At 29.4% G+C, this 15156-nt stretch overlaps 4 protein-coding genes across 7 annotated transcripts in view; 1 reads left to right on the top strand and 3 right to left on the bottom strand.

The window, feature by feature from the left end:
* LOC105254188 (extracellular sulfatase SULF-1 homolog) overlaps positions 1-1381 on the top strand; it is a 97184-nt gene extending 95803 nt beyond the window's left edge. For 2 of the 3 annotated variants that reach the window (XM_025411753.1, XM_025411751.1), the window contains exons 14-17: positions 66-464; positions 550-741; positions 826-913; positions 1009-1381. In XM_025411753.1, the coding sequence (XP_025267538.1) occupies positions 66-464; positions 550-741; positions 826-913; positions 1009-1099 (770 nt within the window). In that variant the 3' untranslated portion in view covers positions 1100-1381. The remainder of the gene's footprint in view (positions 1-65; positions 465-549; positions 742-825; positions 914-1008) is intronic. The other variant, XM_025411752.1, reaches the window with a different exon arrangement.
* Positions 1382-2888: 1507 nt separating this feature from the next.
* On the bottom strand, positions 2889-3820 carry LOC105254190 (MRN complex-interacting protein). Of its 2 annotated transcripts, XM_011262702.2 has the most exons (4): positions 3684-3820; positions 3518-3586; positions 3182-3431; positions 2889-3124 (listed from the first exon to the last, which is right to left on the bottom strand). In XM_011262702.2, the coding sequence occupies exons 1-4, from the start codon at positions 3732-3734 to the stop codon at positions 2934-2936; spliced, it is 561 nt and encodes a 186-aa protein (XP_011261004.1). In that variant the 5' UTR covers positions 3735-3820; the 3' UTR covers positions 2889-2933. The 2 variants fall into 2 exon arrangements, with proteins under 2 accessions (XP_011261004.1, XP_019883969.1); XM_020028410.2 differs by having other exon boundaries at positions 2889-3431.
* Positions 3821-4417: 597 nt separating this feature from the next.
* LOC105254191 (ATP synthase subunit s, mitochondrial) lies at positions 4418-5892 on the bottom strand. Its single transcript, XM_025411779.1, has 5 exons — positions 5803-5892; positions 5519-5607; positions 5222-5427; positions 4718-4880; positions 4418-4570 (listed from the first exon to the last, which is right to left on the bottom strand). Exons 1-5 carry the CDS (start codon positions 5812-5814, stop codon positions 4462-4464), a joined length of 579 nt encoding a protein of 192 aa, XP_025267564.1. The 5' UTR covers positions 5815-5892; the 3' UTR covers positions 4418-4461.
* A 7538-nt stretch (positions 5893-13430) lies between these two features.
* LOC112639020 (28S ribosomal protein S5, mitochondrial-like) lies at positions 13431-14575 on the bottom strand. The gene is made up of 4 exons (XM_025411786.1): positions 14479-14575; positions 14041-14386; positions 13669-13890; positions 13431-13593 (listed from the first exon to the last, which is right to left on the bottom strand). Exons 2-4 carry the CDS (start codon positions 14267-14269, stop codon positions 13526-13528), a joined length of 519 nt encoding a protein of 172 aa, XP_025267571.1. The 5' UTR covers positions 14270-14386; positions 14479-14575; the 3' UTR covers positions 13431-13525.
* Positions 14576-15156: the final 581 nt, after the last annotated feature.

The following is a 15156-nucleotide window of genomic DNA, read 5'->3' as shown; positions in this document are numbered from 1 at the left end:
TTAATATACGATCCTGATTGAATTTTATCTTCAAATGGTTTCCCATTATATTATGTTTAATACAGGTATAACTGCAAGTAATAACGGCCGTTTACCGCCGATAATGAACACCCCTCTAGAAGCTCGACACAAGTGCTACTGTGCGCCAGACACGAAGAAAGACGAGAAGGAACTGGCTAGAGAGGAGAGACGCAGATTAAAGGAGGAGCGTTTAAAAAAGAAGGAGCGAAAGCTTAGAAAAAAGGCTAAGCTGGAGAAGGAATGTCTGACAGAGAGAATGAATTGTTTCGAGCATGATAACGATCATTGGCGTACCGCGCCTCTATGGAATGCGGGACCATTCTGTTTTTGCATGAATGCTAATAATAATACATATTCCTGCATACGCACAATCAACGTGACGCATAATTTCCTTTATTGTGAATTCACAACGGGATTAGTGACGTATTATAATTTAAGAATCGGTAAGTATATGAAGTAAGTGTAAGCCAAAGAAATCTTAAGCGAAATTTCAAGGAGATGACCGATAGATATCTTGATTTCTTTCAGATCCATTCGAACAGTGGAATAGAATATCGTCTTTGACATCTCCCGAAAGATCATATTTGCACGATCAATTGGAGCACTTGAAGGGATGTAAAGGTACATGGGATTGTACAGTCGGCAGCGCTAGGGAAGCCATGCCACAATTACAGCAACATCAACGATATATCTCGAAGAGAAAGTATAGCGATGCGTTTGGTACGTTTCATAAAAATATAAATAAACATTTATATATCGTGTTTAGAATATAGAAAATAAGAATATTTTATAAATTATTTCAAGAAGATATATTTGTACCTTCGGCGTTGCAAATTATACGCGAAAGCGAACTCGGCGGCCCATCGAATAAAAGACGGAAGAAGTTACAAAAGCAAGTATCCACAGTAACATCAGTAAATTTAAATTTTTTAATGAAAATATGTGAATGTTTAATATATGATATGTAATATTGTTTTTAAATTTTAGTTGGAACAGGCGCAATAGAAGCTGGCAAAGTAGTTGGCGACATCATCAAGATATAATGAATCGACGTCATAATAATAAACATCAATATTGATCAATATACCTTTTTTTTATATACGCTTTAACAACCGCGTGAGAAATGCCTTAGGTATACATTAATTTCGCAATGCATTTAGTAGCCTAATTTATTTAACGATAAATAACAAAGATACCATGGTGATATTTAAATTAATAATATTTCGACCCTGCGTATTAGATGTTCATCATCTGCATCATGCATGTTTTCAATGTAATATTTTGTGGCAACTATTGAATTTAGCTATAGGAATTTTACGTGCACTATATGTGGAGCACATTTAAATTTATAGATATGTGAAATAAGTTTTATATTATTTGGATTATATATATATATATATATATATATATATATATATATATATATATATAATCCAGATGTATAAAATTAAAGACATAAAGAAATAATTTTATTTAATTTCATATTACTTATTGAAATTATTTGCTCTTTTTAAAAAATTTTCTGGGAATATTTAATAAATAGAAATATGGGGTAAAAAAATTGTCTAATCAGATTTCAAAATTTTCGAGATATGCATGACACGTATGTAATATTTCTTTGTAAATTAATTAAATAATATTATGTTTCTTAGTATAAATGTATGGATTAAACTAATGTCAAAATATTTTTTGGCACTAAAAAAAATCTCTCATTATGACAAACTGAAATCAGCTGTGTAATAGAAGACTGTGAATGCACAACGAAAACATGACTCGATCTCTCCTTGCCAATTGTGATCTTTCTGCGAATATTATTATTGGCATAATAATCGGAAAGAAATGTTTATCAAATGCTGCCAATTTAATTTTTAACTCTCCTATTGCCTTCATATAAAATATGGAAATACAGATGCTCTTATATAATGCACTGCCAAAAAAGTTTACTAAATATTGATATTCATTATATACCTTCATTATATACCTATTTTAGAACAAGAATGGATAATCTTTTCTGTGAATTTTTTTCTAGTTTAATTGTAATTAATATGAAAATTGTAAATATTATGTAAATGTATGTATTTACGGAATTTTTATTTGGAATCTTTTAATTTTATATGATATTTATCAGCATTTTATATTATTTTAATACACAGCTGTTTTAGTAGCAGAATAAATAATTAACAATGTATAATGTTAGGAAAAGTAGAATGCTGATATCTATGTTCACGAAAAAGCTATTAAATAACAATTATTGAAACAAAATTATAGTTTTCTATAATTTATGTCTATATATTTCACAAACCTTTGGATGATATAACTATGCACTATTATAAAAATTTCGTTTATTGTCTCTAAGATACATATTATAATGCTGTATACTTAAGATAATGCCAATTAATTTTCTAATCAGCATTCTGTTTTTCCTAACTTTTTGCATCACATATTAAACTGTTATTCACCTATTTTCAAAAGAAAATGTAATAGGAAGAAATTATGTATTCAAATCTTTTAGAATTTAGAAAATAAACATATTGTCCTTGTGGTATGAATTACTACATTTCTCTCTTTGGTTTATAGGGAGAGAAGAGATAAATCGAACTAAAAATAATTATTCAGTTACCATCAAAACTCATATATACATGTGTATGTATATAGACAATGAGAAGTAGACAAATAATTTATGTTTAATTAAAATTGTAGAATGTTGGACAAATTCACAAAAGAAATAATTCGACAAATATTTTTTTGAATTTTGTATGCATTGAATTCTGTAATAAAATGTTACTTTTCAGAAAATTAATTTACATATTCTTTTAATTAATATATTACACACACATATAATTATATTAACATATATTCCTATTATCCTTTCATTAGAAAAAAGTAAGAAATTTGTGAATCGTTTAAGAAAATCAAAAATCAAGAGGATCATCTAATTCATCATAAGTTTCAAAAATACTGGTGGTATTGTTACAATCTTCATTAGATTTAATGTTATCTTGCATATTGCATTTATCATCATTATTGGAATTACGGTTAAAACTCGTAAAACATAATCCTTCTGTCTCATTATTAACATCTTCACTTTCAAAATCAGTATCATCTAAATATTTTTCAAAACTTAAATTCTTATTTATATTATTATATGAGGGTTTCTTACTTGGTGTTAGATTGTCGATTTTCTTGTCGAAAACTAAATCTTCCACATCTTCTGTCTCTGATGAATATTTTGTCCATTTATTTTCAGCAGCCTGGTCACTGTCCGATTCTTGATGAATATTTGTAAGCGCATCACAAGTATCTTCAACATCATCTTCCTCAGTAGGTGTAAAGAACGTATTATTTGCTTTCATAGCATTCAACTGTTGGACATGAAGACGACAATCCCGTCCAGATCCTTGAAAATATATCTAGAAATACAAATAATCAGATATATAAAATTACAACACATTATCACAATTATCATCATTAATGATTTTATATTTTAAATAAGTACCTGCTGCATAGATTGTTTTGCGTTACACAACTTGCAATGCCATTTGCGTGCTTTTTTAACAATGTGCACCTATAAAAATAAAAAAATAAAAAATTATAAAATAAATACAGAATAAAATACAAGTTATAACAAATATTAATGTCGACAATATCTTTATTACGCTTACTTGGTACATTTTACAGGAATAACAACACAAAACGTTCATTTCTTGCGGCATTATTGAAACAAATCTAAGAAAATTTGAAAAGAAACTGCAAGATAATCATGCACAACTTCAAATCTCTGATAGCAAATGCAGCCAATATACAAGATGCACATACATCACATGCATGTATTCAACATAAAGGCTATGATCGGGAAAACGCTCTAGATGCTTTAAGGCCCGGTTCCACAACTCGAGTTAATCCGAGTTTAATACATTAAACTGATTGGTCCATTTGCTACTTAAACTCGGATTAATTGGATTGTAGAACTGGGCCTAAAGCGTTTGATTGACCAATCAGGTTAAAAAAATCTTTACTCCTTTTTTCTGATTGGTCAATCAAACGCTTCAAAGCATTCAGAGTGTCTTCCTGACCGCAGCCAAAATATTAAATATACAGAGAATGGATTTTATACGAACAGACCTATTAAGCCCGATTACAAACCAATATTATTTTAACTTTAAGCAGAATTTAAATATGTCTGTTTTTATTTATAAATATATATATATATATATATATACACACATATATATATGAATATATGCATAATATACACGACAGGATATAAAGAGGAAAATTAAAGCTATTGTACGAGACTAAATTTAAAAGATATTGTTTTAAATAAAGTATTATTTATTCCACTGTTTAACAATGTTTCAGAAAATATATACATATTAATAAGATATATATTATTTTATACAGATATTTTATACTAAGACATTTAAAATAACGTTTCATAATTTATTTTAATTCTATTGCACAATCTGGCAGAGCTTCTGCAAGTTCTTTCCTAAGCAAAGCTTTATCCTCCAAGTATGGCATCCCAGCAAGTTTTAACGTTTTTAGATTTCTGAAAGATATAAGAACAAAATCTGATATTTGAAAGTTGAATGTATATTTTCATAATTTAAAAATATCAGTCTTCATTTTATCAGAAAAAAACAGCTTTTAATATCATATATTATCTTATTATATTAATAATATATAAAATACATACTTTAGATTTTTCAAGCTGCGTATTCCTTGATCAGTTATACTCTTACAATCTTTGATTTCAAGTGCAGTCAAAGTATCCTTCACTGCTGATAACAATGGCAGAGCCATGTCATACAAGTAAAAACAACGTATAAGTTTCATCTCATCGATATATCTGCAACCAACTGAATTATAAAAATTAATTTATTTTATATAATATAGTTATTATAGTTATATACCAATTGTTTTCTTTCCACAATTTACTTATAATATATAAATAAATTTTGAATTGAGCAATTTATATAACAAACACATAAATGTCAATACCAATCATGTTACTACTAATGGTATATATAAAATGATCTACTAAAAAAAATTTTAGATTAATACTGATTCATACAAATTGTTTCAAACTGTATGGAGTATATTATCAAAAATTCCTCCTATAATAGCTCATTATATTATCATATTCATTATATTATTAAAAATATTATGAATTTATCCCTTATGTATTTACGGCACTAACCAAAATGTGGAAATCCTACATGTGTTATTCCAGAATCTGTAGCATCTACAGCTTGAATATAGTATTGATTTTTTTCTGATGGTAAACTATTATAATCTTTCAGATAAGTTGAATAACTTTTCCACTTCACGCTGGCACCATTCCTTAAGAGCCACTCAGCACATGCACGATCTGGACCAACTGATTGAACTCTTTCTTGATCAACTCTTAAAATAATTACTTGTTATTAGCTTAAAAATTATGTATAATCAAGTACTTTTATATAATACTTCAATATAATAATTTATATATAAGTACCTGTTAAATATTATTGTTAACCAGTAGAAAAATTCTCTATTAGGTATTTTTCTACAATGATTTACAGTACCTAATAATCCATTTAATATCTGTAATGTTCATAATATATATAAGAAACAAGTAATTAAGACAAACTTGTATTCATATCATCTTCATTTTCATATCTTTTTAATTATTCTACAAACATTGATTACAAAATATGATTAAAATTAAATTTTTTCAAATAATAAAAAGAAATGTCAAATTATTAATAATGAATAATATAAAAGACAATAATATCATACAGGTAATGCCATTGTTTATTTTGATGTAATCATACATCTACATCCTCAAGTCTTGAGGCTCAAGATACTAAGGTAACTCAGTAATGAAAGGTTCTCGCGCTTGCGCAGTGAAGCGATTCCTAGCAGAAGCTACTCCAGATTTCGTCCACCTAGCATGGAACAGAACCAAAAATTGTACACCTTATATGTTATCTTCTGAGAACATACGTGGTTTCGCAATTCACATTTTTGTGAATCCGCAGCGGGCGGTTCGCTCTCAGGAATTTAAAAGTGGATCATTGCTCTTGTTTAATATATAAAAAAAAAAGTGGGTCATGATACCTTTTACAATTAGTCTTTTCTCTGTCTATTTGATTGTTTTATTACGCTTTTACAAGGTCAGGTTCTATAATGTAACTTTTAATTTTGTTTTCATATGAAATTATTATTTTAAACATAATAATTTTCTTTCTTTGCATTTCTATTATGAATAGACATTTCCAACCTTTACTAAAAAAAACTAAAAATATCCCTCAATATTTCTCTCTTCGGACAATTTATTTATATTTATATATAATTCTCTTTATTCTTTTAAAAGTGAACATCGAGAACAAGGTACACGAGTATTGTAAATGTCAAAAAATTATCGCGCGAATAGTATAGTTGTAAATATATAAAAATAAATGCAATATACTATGAATTTTCTACGTTACATACTGAATCGAAATTGCGCGAAAGAGGAAAACAAGAACAAGCCTATGAATAGACATTTCCATCCTTTACTAAAAAAAAAGAAATTAAAAATATCTCTTAATTTTTTCTCTATTTCTTCGGGCAAGTCTACATATATGACCAATATGATGAATTGATTCCATCTTTATATATTTATCATTATGTGCTATTAATTAAAGCCGTAGACAATATTCAGAAATCGAAGTTGCGCGCAGAAACGAATGCGCACTGGTTCGGCCGCCATGTTGGCGCGTGACTGCTACGTCACTGCTACGTCAAACGCGTCATACGGCCGCCATGTTGGCGCGTGAACCGGAGTCATACGCAGTTACACGGATCGTCGTACGTTCGCATTTTTCGCATCTTTTAACCGTTTTTAAACGAATATCGCGAGTGAACGAGCGTCGAGAGTGTCGAAGGATGATCGCGCGACTTTTATAGTGTGTCGATGGAAACGCGCGACAGCGATTTTTGACGATATTCAGTGATGGCGTCATTGCGAAGATGGAGCGAAGTTGCGTCGCGTTATTCGCGCCCTTGATGATGATTATCGGATGCGAGCGAATATCGGGAGTGCCGAATAAAGTGTCGCGCGTTCGCGTTGATGATATTGTGTGGATTTATGTGCATCAAGATCGGAATAGGACGTTCCGAGGCGAGCGAACTGTCCCGAGGAGGAGCGGCCTGTGGAACAGACGGTGAGTAGATTTGATTTATCGTATTTGCGTGACAATTCGTGCTCATTCGACGCTTATACAACATCGCGATGTCCCGAATTACGTTCGAACAAATCGGCGCCGCATCATAATTCGATGCGATGCCGTACAATTCAAATAAAGTCGATCGCGTGAAGATGGTTAGGCTAGAAGCGATTTCAAATTTATTTTATATACGCGCAGTGCTGCACAGCCTATCTCGTAGGGCTGCCAACTGTCAAACGATACATTTTTCGATCTAACCTAACCTAACATAACCTAACCTCTCAGTGCTTTGGATGTCGAATGTAAATACAAGCGTATGCTGCCTGGATTATATCATGCTTTCAAAAATAATATTTAATTATTTCATTAGTGTATTACATTTTATTACGTAGTATATTAATCGTATTAAATGTGCGACGTACAGTTTTACACATTTTAATAAGGAGCATATTATATAATTGGTTAAGTTAGATTAAATTGAAACAAGCTGCTGTGATTCATTTAACGTAATAGGATTAATTTGACGAATGTGCAGCTATTGAAGTTACATGATATTTGTCGATACATTTTTAAAGTAATCATGAGTGTCTTATCTCATCTCGATTACATGAAATTAAAATATAAAATATTTATGTATTCCACATTAACGTTATTCATTACAAGTACTATATTATTTTTCTTATATCTCAATTGTATTCAACCATTTATTTCATCGATGAAGCTTTTCATATACCGCAGATAATATGATACGGTGTGTGGAATTTTATACAGGTAATACGTGGCACAAAAATAATTTGCTCTCAAGTATTGTGCTCATTTCTCAAAAATAAATCAAATTAAATTATTTTCAGAATCCAAAAATCGCTACATTGCCAGGATTGTATCTTATTATAACTGCGATATTATCACCTTTTAATATGTGTGCGCAGTATTACATACATAAAATATATAAATTTATTTGAAACATACTGAAATCTTTATCTTATTTATAATATTCATGATATTATAAAAGAAAATTGCAACTCTAATGAAACAGAGCGGTGGAATAATTGGTTGATACTTATGCTGGTCTACAATATTTATCCTTTCTTCACCATTAGACTTTTGGTGCTTTTTTTATTATACAGATGTTATCTGTAAATATAGTACTCGTAATGTTGTTTCTGTATCACTGTAAGCATACGAAAATGATAGCATTTGCAGGTAATTATGTTATACTTATATATCGTAAGAAAGAGAAAATAAAATAAAAGTTGAATACTGAATGTGCTCTAAAGTAAATCTCATCTAAATAAATAAATGCATAAATGTGCGCCCCATATTCCTCATGAAAAAAATACATAATATTAATCTTTATGTATTATTATTTTTAGATTTGTTTTTTATTCTTTTAAATTCTCTAGATGCACTTTTCATTTCTCCTCTCTTTCTTTCCAACTACTAAATATACTACTAATCTATCATTTTTAATATAGATCTGTCATTTTTAGTGTACATTATTGCAGTAGTGGAATAAAGAGCAAATCTTTTGGCACATTTAAAATGTACAGAAAAGTCAGTTTTATCTGATGTGTTTTTTTCAATGGAAATATCTGAAAAAATTCATACGTCTTTTTTAATCTTAATCTTTCTAAATAAAAATTAGAATAATAAATTTGCAAAATAATTTGCTTTAATATATTTTTATTGCAAACATATGAAGCAAAGTGCTCAAGGTGCATCACTATGAAAACATAAATAGAATAAAAAGTAGATATCGTATACAAAAAAATTAAAATATTTACACTACATATTTGATATAGCATTTAATCGATATGTGCAGTAATACGATAAAATCTAATTTTTTCTCGAATTTTTTCACGAAATTTAAACTACTAAAAAAATATCAAATATCCAAATTGTTCAATAGTCTTGCGAAAGAAGCAGTTCTCGCTTAAAGAATCTTTAGAAAAAAAAATAAAAAAATTCTAAAGAAAAAAAAGGACAAAAAATGTTAAATCTCACATGGATATTTAATTTTATACTAATATTTTTAATGTAACACTTCATTTATAAAGATTTTATTTTGTGAAACGTTTATACATAAAAGTACAATGATTATACGGCTTCTTTAATCTATTGTTTCATTTTCGCATGGTTTTCGTTTATAAAATATTTGTGCCTCTGGATATTTTTTTCTGGAAGCTTCATGCAATGTGTGTAACCTAAATCTGTTAACGTACAAGTATTAGAGTAACGGAATAAGTATATGTAATTTGATTAAAAATACGTTTCTTACATGAATTTTTAATTACATATTTTATTATACTACAAATAAAAAAATCATGCTTGCGCGATTCTAACAATTTACCGACGTGCACAAAATGATGACTTTACCGGCAGTCGAAATATCTTGACTACGTAATTCTGGCGTTTAACGCGAATGCAGATGGCGATACTAAACAGCAAAAAAAGATTGCCGCATGGGTGAAACGCGAGGCGCGAAATATTGCATTTCGTATATCGTTCTTTGCGAAAAAAATGTGTGAAAGTGTTGTACACGTATTCGCGATTAACAGTTCGTTATTGATGAATACTAATCAACGCAAGTATAATTTGTCGTACATTGGATATCTCTTCAAACTCTGTACATCGTTTTCGAATCGTCCTGATCGCACGTTCCGATAACACAGTGATCCAAAAAAAAAATCGTCGAATATATTTCGTACGATTAGAATGGTGCACAGTATCGAGTGACTTTTATTTATTTGAAGCGCGATGTATTTTTGTGCGGACATGTATCAAAAAGAATGCACGTACTTCTCCAAATTGAGGCGAGGTAAGATTGCAAAATATCGAAGCTTTATGCAATGTGTGTAACCTAAATCTGTTAACGTACAAGTATTCGAGTAACGAGGAATAAAAGATAAAGATTTTGAGATCGTACAAGTTCGTATGATATATATGTATATATTAATATCAATCTTTATTATATATTTATATATTTATTTATTTATGAGTTTTCTTTTTCTTTTTCTCAACATCATTTATTTATTTAGTTCGCTCTCAGTCTTTTAAAATGCAAAACTAAATATTATAAGATTTGACTTTGGAAAAGCGCGATAAAGCAATCGAATCATTCGTAATTCATATCATTAGCATAATATACTACGAATTTTCTACGTTATATATTGAATCGAAATTGCGCGAAAGAGGAAAAAAAGAACAAGCCTATGAATAGACATTTCCATCCTTTACTAAAAAAAAAAGAAATTAAAAATATCTCTCAATTTTTTCTTTATTTCTTCGGGCAAGTCTACATATATGACCAATATGATTAATTGATTCCATCTTTATATATTTATCATTATGTGCTATTAATTAAAGCCGTAGACAATATTCAGAAATCAAAGTTGCGCGAACGTTGAACGCAGGAATGCCAGAAACGAATGCGCAGTGGTTCGGCCGCCATGTTGGCGCGTGACTGCTACGTCACTGCTACGTCAAACGCGTCATACGGCCGCCATGTTTGCGCGTGAATCGGAGTCATACGCAGTTACACGGATCGTCGTACGTCCGCATTTTTCGCATTTTTAACCGTTTTTAAACGAATATCGCGAGTGAATGAGCGTCGAGAGTGTCGAAGGATGATCGCGCGACTTTTATAGTGTGTCGATGGAAACGCGCGACAGCGATTTTTGACGATATTCAGTGATGGCGTCATTGCGAAAATGGAGCGAAGTTGCGTCGCGTTATTCGCGCCCTTGATGATTTATCGGATGCGAGCGAATATCGGGAGTGCCGAATAAAGTGTCGCGTGTTCGCGTTGATGATATCGTGTGAGTTTGTGTGCATCAAGATCGGAATGGGACGTCCCGAGGCGAGCGAACTGTCCCGAGGAGCGACCTGTGGAACAGCCGGTGAGTAGATTTGATTTATCATATTTGTGTGACAATTCGTGCTTATTCGACGCTTATACAGCATCACGGTGTCCCGAATTACGTTCGAACAAATCGGCGCCGCATCATAATTCGATACGATGCCGTGCAATTCAAATAAAGTTGATCGCGTGAAGATTAGGCTAGAAGCGATTTCAAATTTATTTTATATACGCGCAGTGCTGCACAGCCTATCTCGTAGGGCTGCCAACTGTTAAACGATAAATTTGTTTGATCTAACCTAACCTAACCTAACCTCTCAGTGTCTTTGGATGTCGAATGTATACACAAGCGTATGCTGCCTGGATTGTATCATGCTTTCAAAAATAATATTTAATTATTTCATTAGTGTATTACATTTTATTACGTAGTATATTAATCGTATTAAATGTGTGACGTACAATTTTACACATTTTAATGAGGAGCATGTAATATAATTGGTTAGGTTAGATTAAATTAAAACAAGCTGCTGTGATTCATTTAACGTAATAGGATTAATTTGACGAATGTGCAGCTATTGAAGTTACATGATATTTGTGGACACATTTATAAAGTAATCATGAGTGTCTTATCTCATCTCGATTACATAAAATTAAAATATAAAATATTTATGTATTCCACATTAACGTTATTCATTACAAGTACTATATTATTTTTCTTATATCTCAATTGTATTATCACATTATTTCATCGATGAAGCTTTTCATATACCGCAGACAATATGATACTGTGTATGGAATTTTACACAGGTAATACGTGGCACAAAAATAATTTGCCCTCAAGTATTGTGCGCATTTCTTAAAAATAAATCAAATTAAATTATTTTCAGAATCCAAACATCGCTACATTGCCAGGATTGTATCTTATTATAATTGTGATATTATCACCTTTTAATATGTGTGCGCAGTATTACATACATAAAATATATAAATTTATTTGAAACGTACTGAAATCTTTATCTTATTTATAATATTCATGATATTATAAAAGAAAATTGCAACTCCAATGAAACAGAGCGGTGGAATAATTGGTTGATACTTATGGTGGTCTACAATATTTCCCCTTTTTTCACCATTAGACTTTTGGTGCTTTTTTTATTTTACAGATGTTATCTGTAAATATAGTACTCGTAATGTTGTTTCTGTATCACTGTAAGCATACAAAAATGATAGCATTTGCAGGTAATTATGTTATACTTATATATCGTAAGAAAGAGAAAATAAAATAAAAGTTGAATACTGAATGTGCTCTAAAGTAAATCTCATCTAAATAAATAAATGCATAAATGTGCGCTCTACATTCCTCATGAAAAAAATATATAATATTAATCTTTAAGTATTATTTTTACATTTGTTTTTTATTCTTTTAAATTCTCTAGATGCACTTTTCATTTCTGCTCTCTTTCTTTCCAACTACTAAATATACTACTAATCTATCATTTTTAATATAGATCTGTCATTTTTAGTGTACATTATTGCAGTAGTGGAATAAAGAGCAAATCTTTTGGCACATTTAAAATGTACAGAAAAGTCAGTTTTATCTGATGCGTTTTATTCAATAGAAATATGTAAAAAAATCTGAAAAAATTCATATGTCTTTTTAAATCTTATTCTTTCTAAATAAAAATTAGAATAATAAATTTGCAAAATAATTTGCTTTAATATTTTTATTGCAAATATATGAAGTAAAATGCTCAAGATGCATCACTATGAAATCAATAGAATAAAAAATAGATCGTATACGAAAAAATTATAAAAAATAGATTGTATACGAAAAAATTATAAAAAATAGATCGTATACGAAAAAATTAAAATATTTACACTACATATTTGATATATTGATTTGTTTCATGATATATTGCAATAATTAAAGTATGATTACTGATATAATCTGCCATGAGACTACAGAGAAAGCCAGCTTTAATTCTTTATTTTGTTCAATATTTTTAATAATATAATAATTAAATTAAAGTTCTATGTAAATATGCTTGAAATACTAAATAAAAAAGATTGTTTCCTATGTACAACCTTATAAAGTTTAAGTAAATAAAAAATCATTGTTAATAATATACATATATAAATTGATAATTAAATAAAACAATTAATTAATTAATCGACACAATCCACGTTTTTTTTTAGCTTTATGTCTAACACACACACACACATATATATATATATATATATATATATATATATATATTTATAAATAAAAAATGTTTCTTTCTAATATAAATTAAATAAAAAGTATAATATGCCTTTAAATACTTTATATTCACACTTATTGCAATAAATCAATAAAGAATGCTTTTACATTCCTCCTTGTATTTTGGCACACATATCCTTTATGCCAATTATCTCATAACATGTTTTTTTCGCATGATGACAAACAAGCCCATTATCCTTCATGAATTTTCTTTACAAATATTTTTATATTCTCAAACTGTGTAAAGAAATCATGTAACACTGAAAAATACAAAGTGATATTAAAAGAGAAGAAATAAATTTTATATTATATAGTATTGACAAGTATTTTCTTACCAGTGTGTTCCTTATATGTAGGAATATACATTAATCTTTGACCAGCCCTATTTTTAATCGTCTTTAGGGATGCTTTGGCTTTTGATAACGCAAATCCAGCCAATCCTTTTCCATTCCCAGTTACTATAAATGAATTGATTCTAGTCTTATATGCTAAATTACTGGTCATACAAGTTATCATTTTGTTTTCCAAAATCCAGGTTTCAAAACTTTCAAATGTATCTGCAGAAAACAAAGATATTAATTATATAAGATTCTAATATTTAGAACTGAAACATAAAAAAAAAAAAATTGAAAATAGATATCGTATCACATGATTTTTGTATGTGTGTAATTTAACCATTATAATCCAATAATAGCATAAATATTAACCTTTTTCAATAAGCTCTGATTCAATGCTTCTGCCATCCATTGTAACACTCCTCCAATCACATTCCAATGGCGATAATTTTATTTGCATTGGTCTGATCTGACTTTGTGGTAATTCCATAAGTTTTTGCTTTCTTTCAAGATTTACAAGCAGTTTTAGCTGTTGAATTAATTCTTTTCCTCTAAACACAGAAGTGTTCAGACCAGGAAATTGTATCGGAATTTTTCCCATGCCAATAATTTGCTCCTTATTTAGGTCTCTCTTTTCACTACTCTTCTTGCTCTACCTCTGCGTCTTCCTGCCCATTACTGATACTTGTCACACCCTTTCATAATTCATCTTCAAGTCCTATAGAACAAAAGCACAGTGAAATACAAACTATTTTCTACTGTAAATATAAACTATTATTAAAATGCTATATCCATAAAAGTTCTACTTACTATTCGCAAAGAACATAGAGTTTCTCATATTATTTAATAAAGTGACTATTTTTAATAAATGTGAATGACTGACAAGCAATAAATTAAACAATATTAAACAATAATATACCTGAAAAAAATTTCATAATTTTATTAGAATTAATGAATTAATGAATTAATGAATTGATAAATTAATTTTAAATACATATTATATGTTAATTACATATAATGATTTAGAGACAATGATATATTTCATTTGCGTTACCATTGTTTACAGATTGAATATTTTTATCAAATTGTTTACAACTCTACAAATATGTAGCATACGACAAGTCATTTTTAAAATCTATAAAACAAATCTATAAAACAACAAAATTGTTCATAGTTTTCACTCTGTTTTGTCATAGTCCTGCTTTTAGGCGATCTCTGAAAGCAATGCATCCTATAAACAAAAAATATAAACATGAACTACGTAGTCAAATCTACATTTCAATGGTAACATAATTTCGGATTGTATTCCATGCCTCGTACACGAAATGTCGATAACATAAGTAACGCAAAACGTTGTATATATTAAATAAATTTGTAATATAAATAAGTTTTGTGATCTCTCTCTCTCTCTCTCTCTCTCTCTCTCTCTCTCTCTCTCTCTCTCTCTCTCTCTCTCTCTCTCTCTCTCTCCTCTCTCTCTCTCTCTCT

Source organism: Camponotus floridanus, unplaced genomic scaffold, assembly GCF_003227725.1.
Source record: "Camponotus floridanus strain SB8 unplaced genomic scaffold, Cflo_v7.5 scaffold43, whole genome shotgun sequence".
In the NCBI taxonomy this organism is placed as follows: domain Eukaryota; kingdom Metazoa; phylum Arthropoda; class Insecta; order Hymenoptera; family Formicidae; genus Camponotus; species Camponotus floridanus.
Note: the sequence above shows the minus strand (reverse complement) of the source record. Positions and strands in the feature narration are given on the sequence as shown.

Coding starts and splice junctions, on each gene's coding strand:
- LOC105254190 (XM_020028410.2), bottom strand. CDS start 3,734: ATGCCGCAAGAAATGAACGTTTTGTGTTGTTATTCCTGTAAAATGTAC. Junction 3,587..3,683: donor ATTCCTGTAAAATGTACCAA/GTAAGCGTAATA, acceptor TTATTTTTATAG/GTGCACATTGTTAAAAAAGC. Junction 3,432..3,517: donor CAAAACAATCTATGCAGCAG/GTACTTATTTAA, acceptor TTGTATTTCTAG/ATATATTTTCAAGGATCTGG.
- LOC105254191 (XM_025411779.1), bottom strand. Junction 5,428..5,518: donor TTAACAATAATATTTAACAG/GTACTTATATAT, acceptor AATTATTTTAAG/AGTTGATCAAGAAAGAGTTC. Junction 4,571..4,717: donor CGCAGCTTGAAAAATCTAAA/GTATGTATTTTA, acceptor TATATCTTTCAG/AAATCTAAAAACGTTAAAAC.
- LOC112639020 (XM_025411786.1), bottom strand. CDS start 14,269: ATGGGAAAAATTCCGATACAATTTCCTGGTCTGAACACTTCTGTGTTT. Junction 13,891..14,040: donor ATCAGAGCTTATTGAAAAAG/GTTAATATTTAT, acceptor TGTTTTCTGCAG/ATACATTTGAAAGTTTTGAA. Junction 13,594..13,668: donor TACATATAAGGAACACACTG/GTAAGAAAATAC, acceptor TGTATTTTTCAG/TGTTACATGATTTCTTTACA.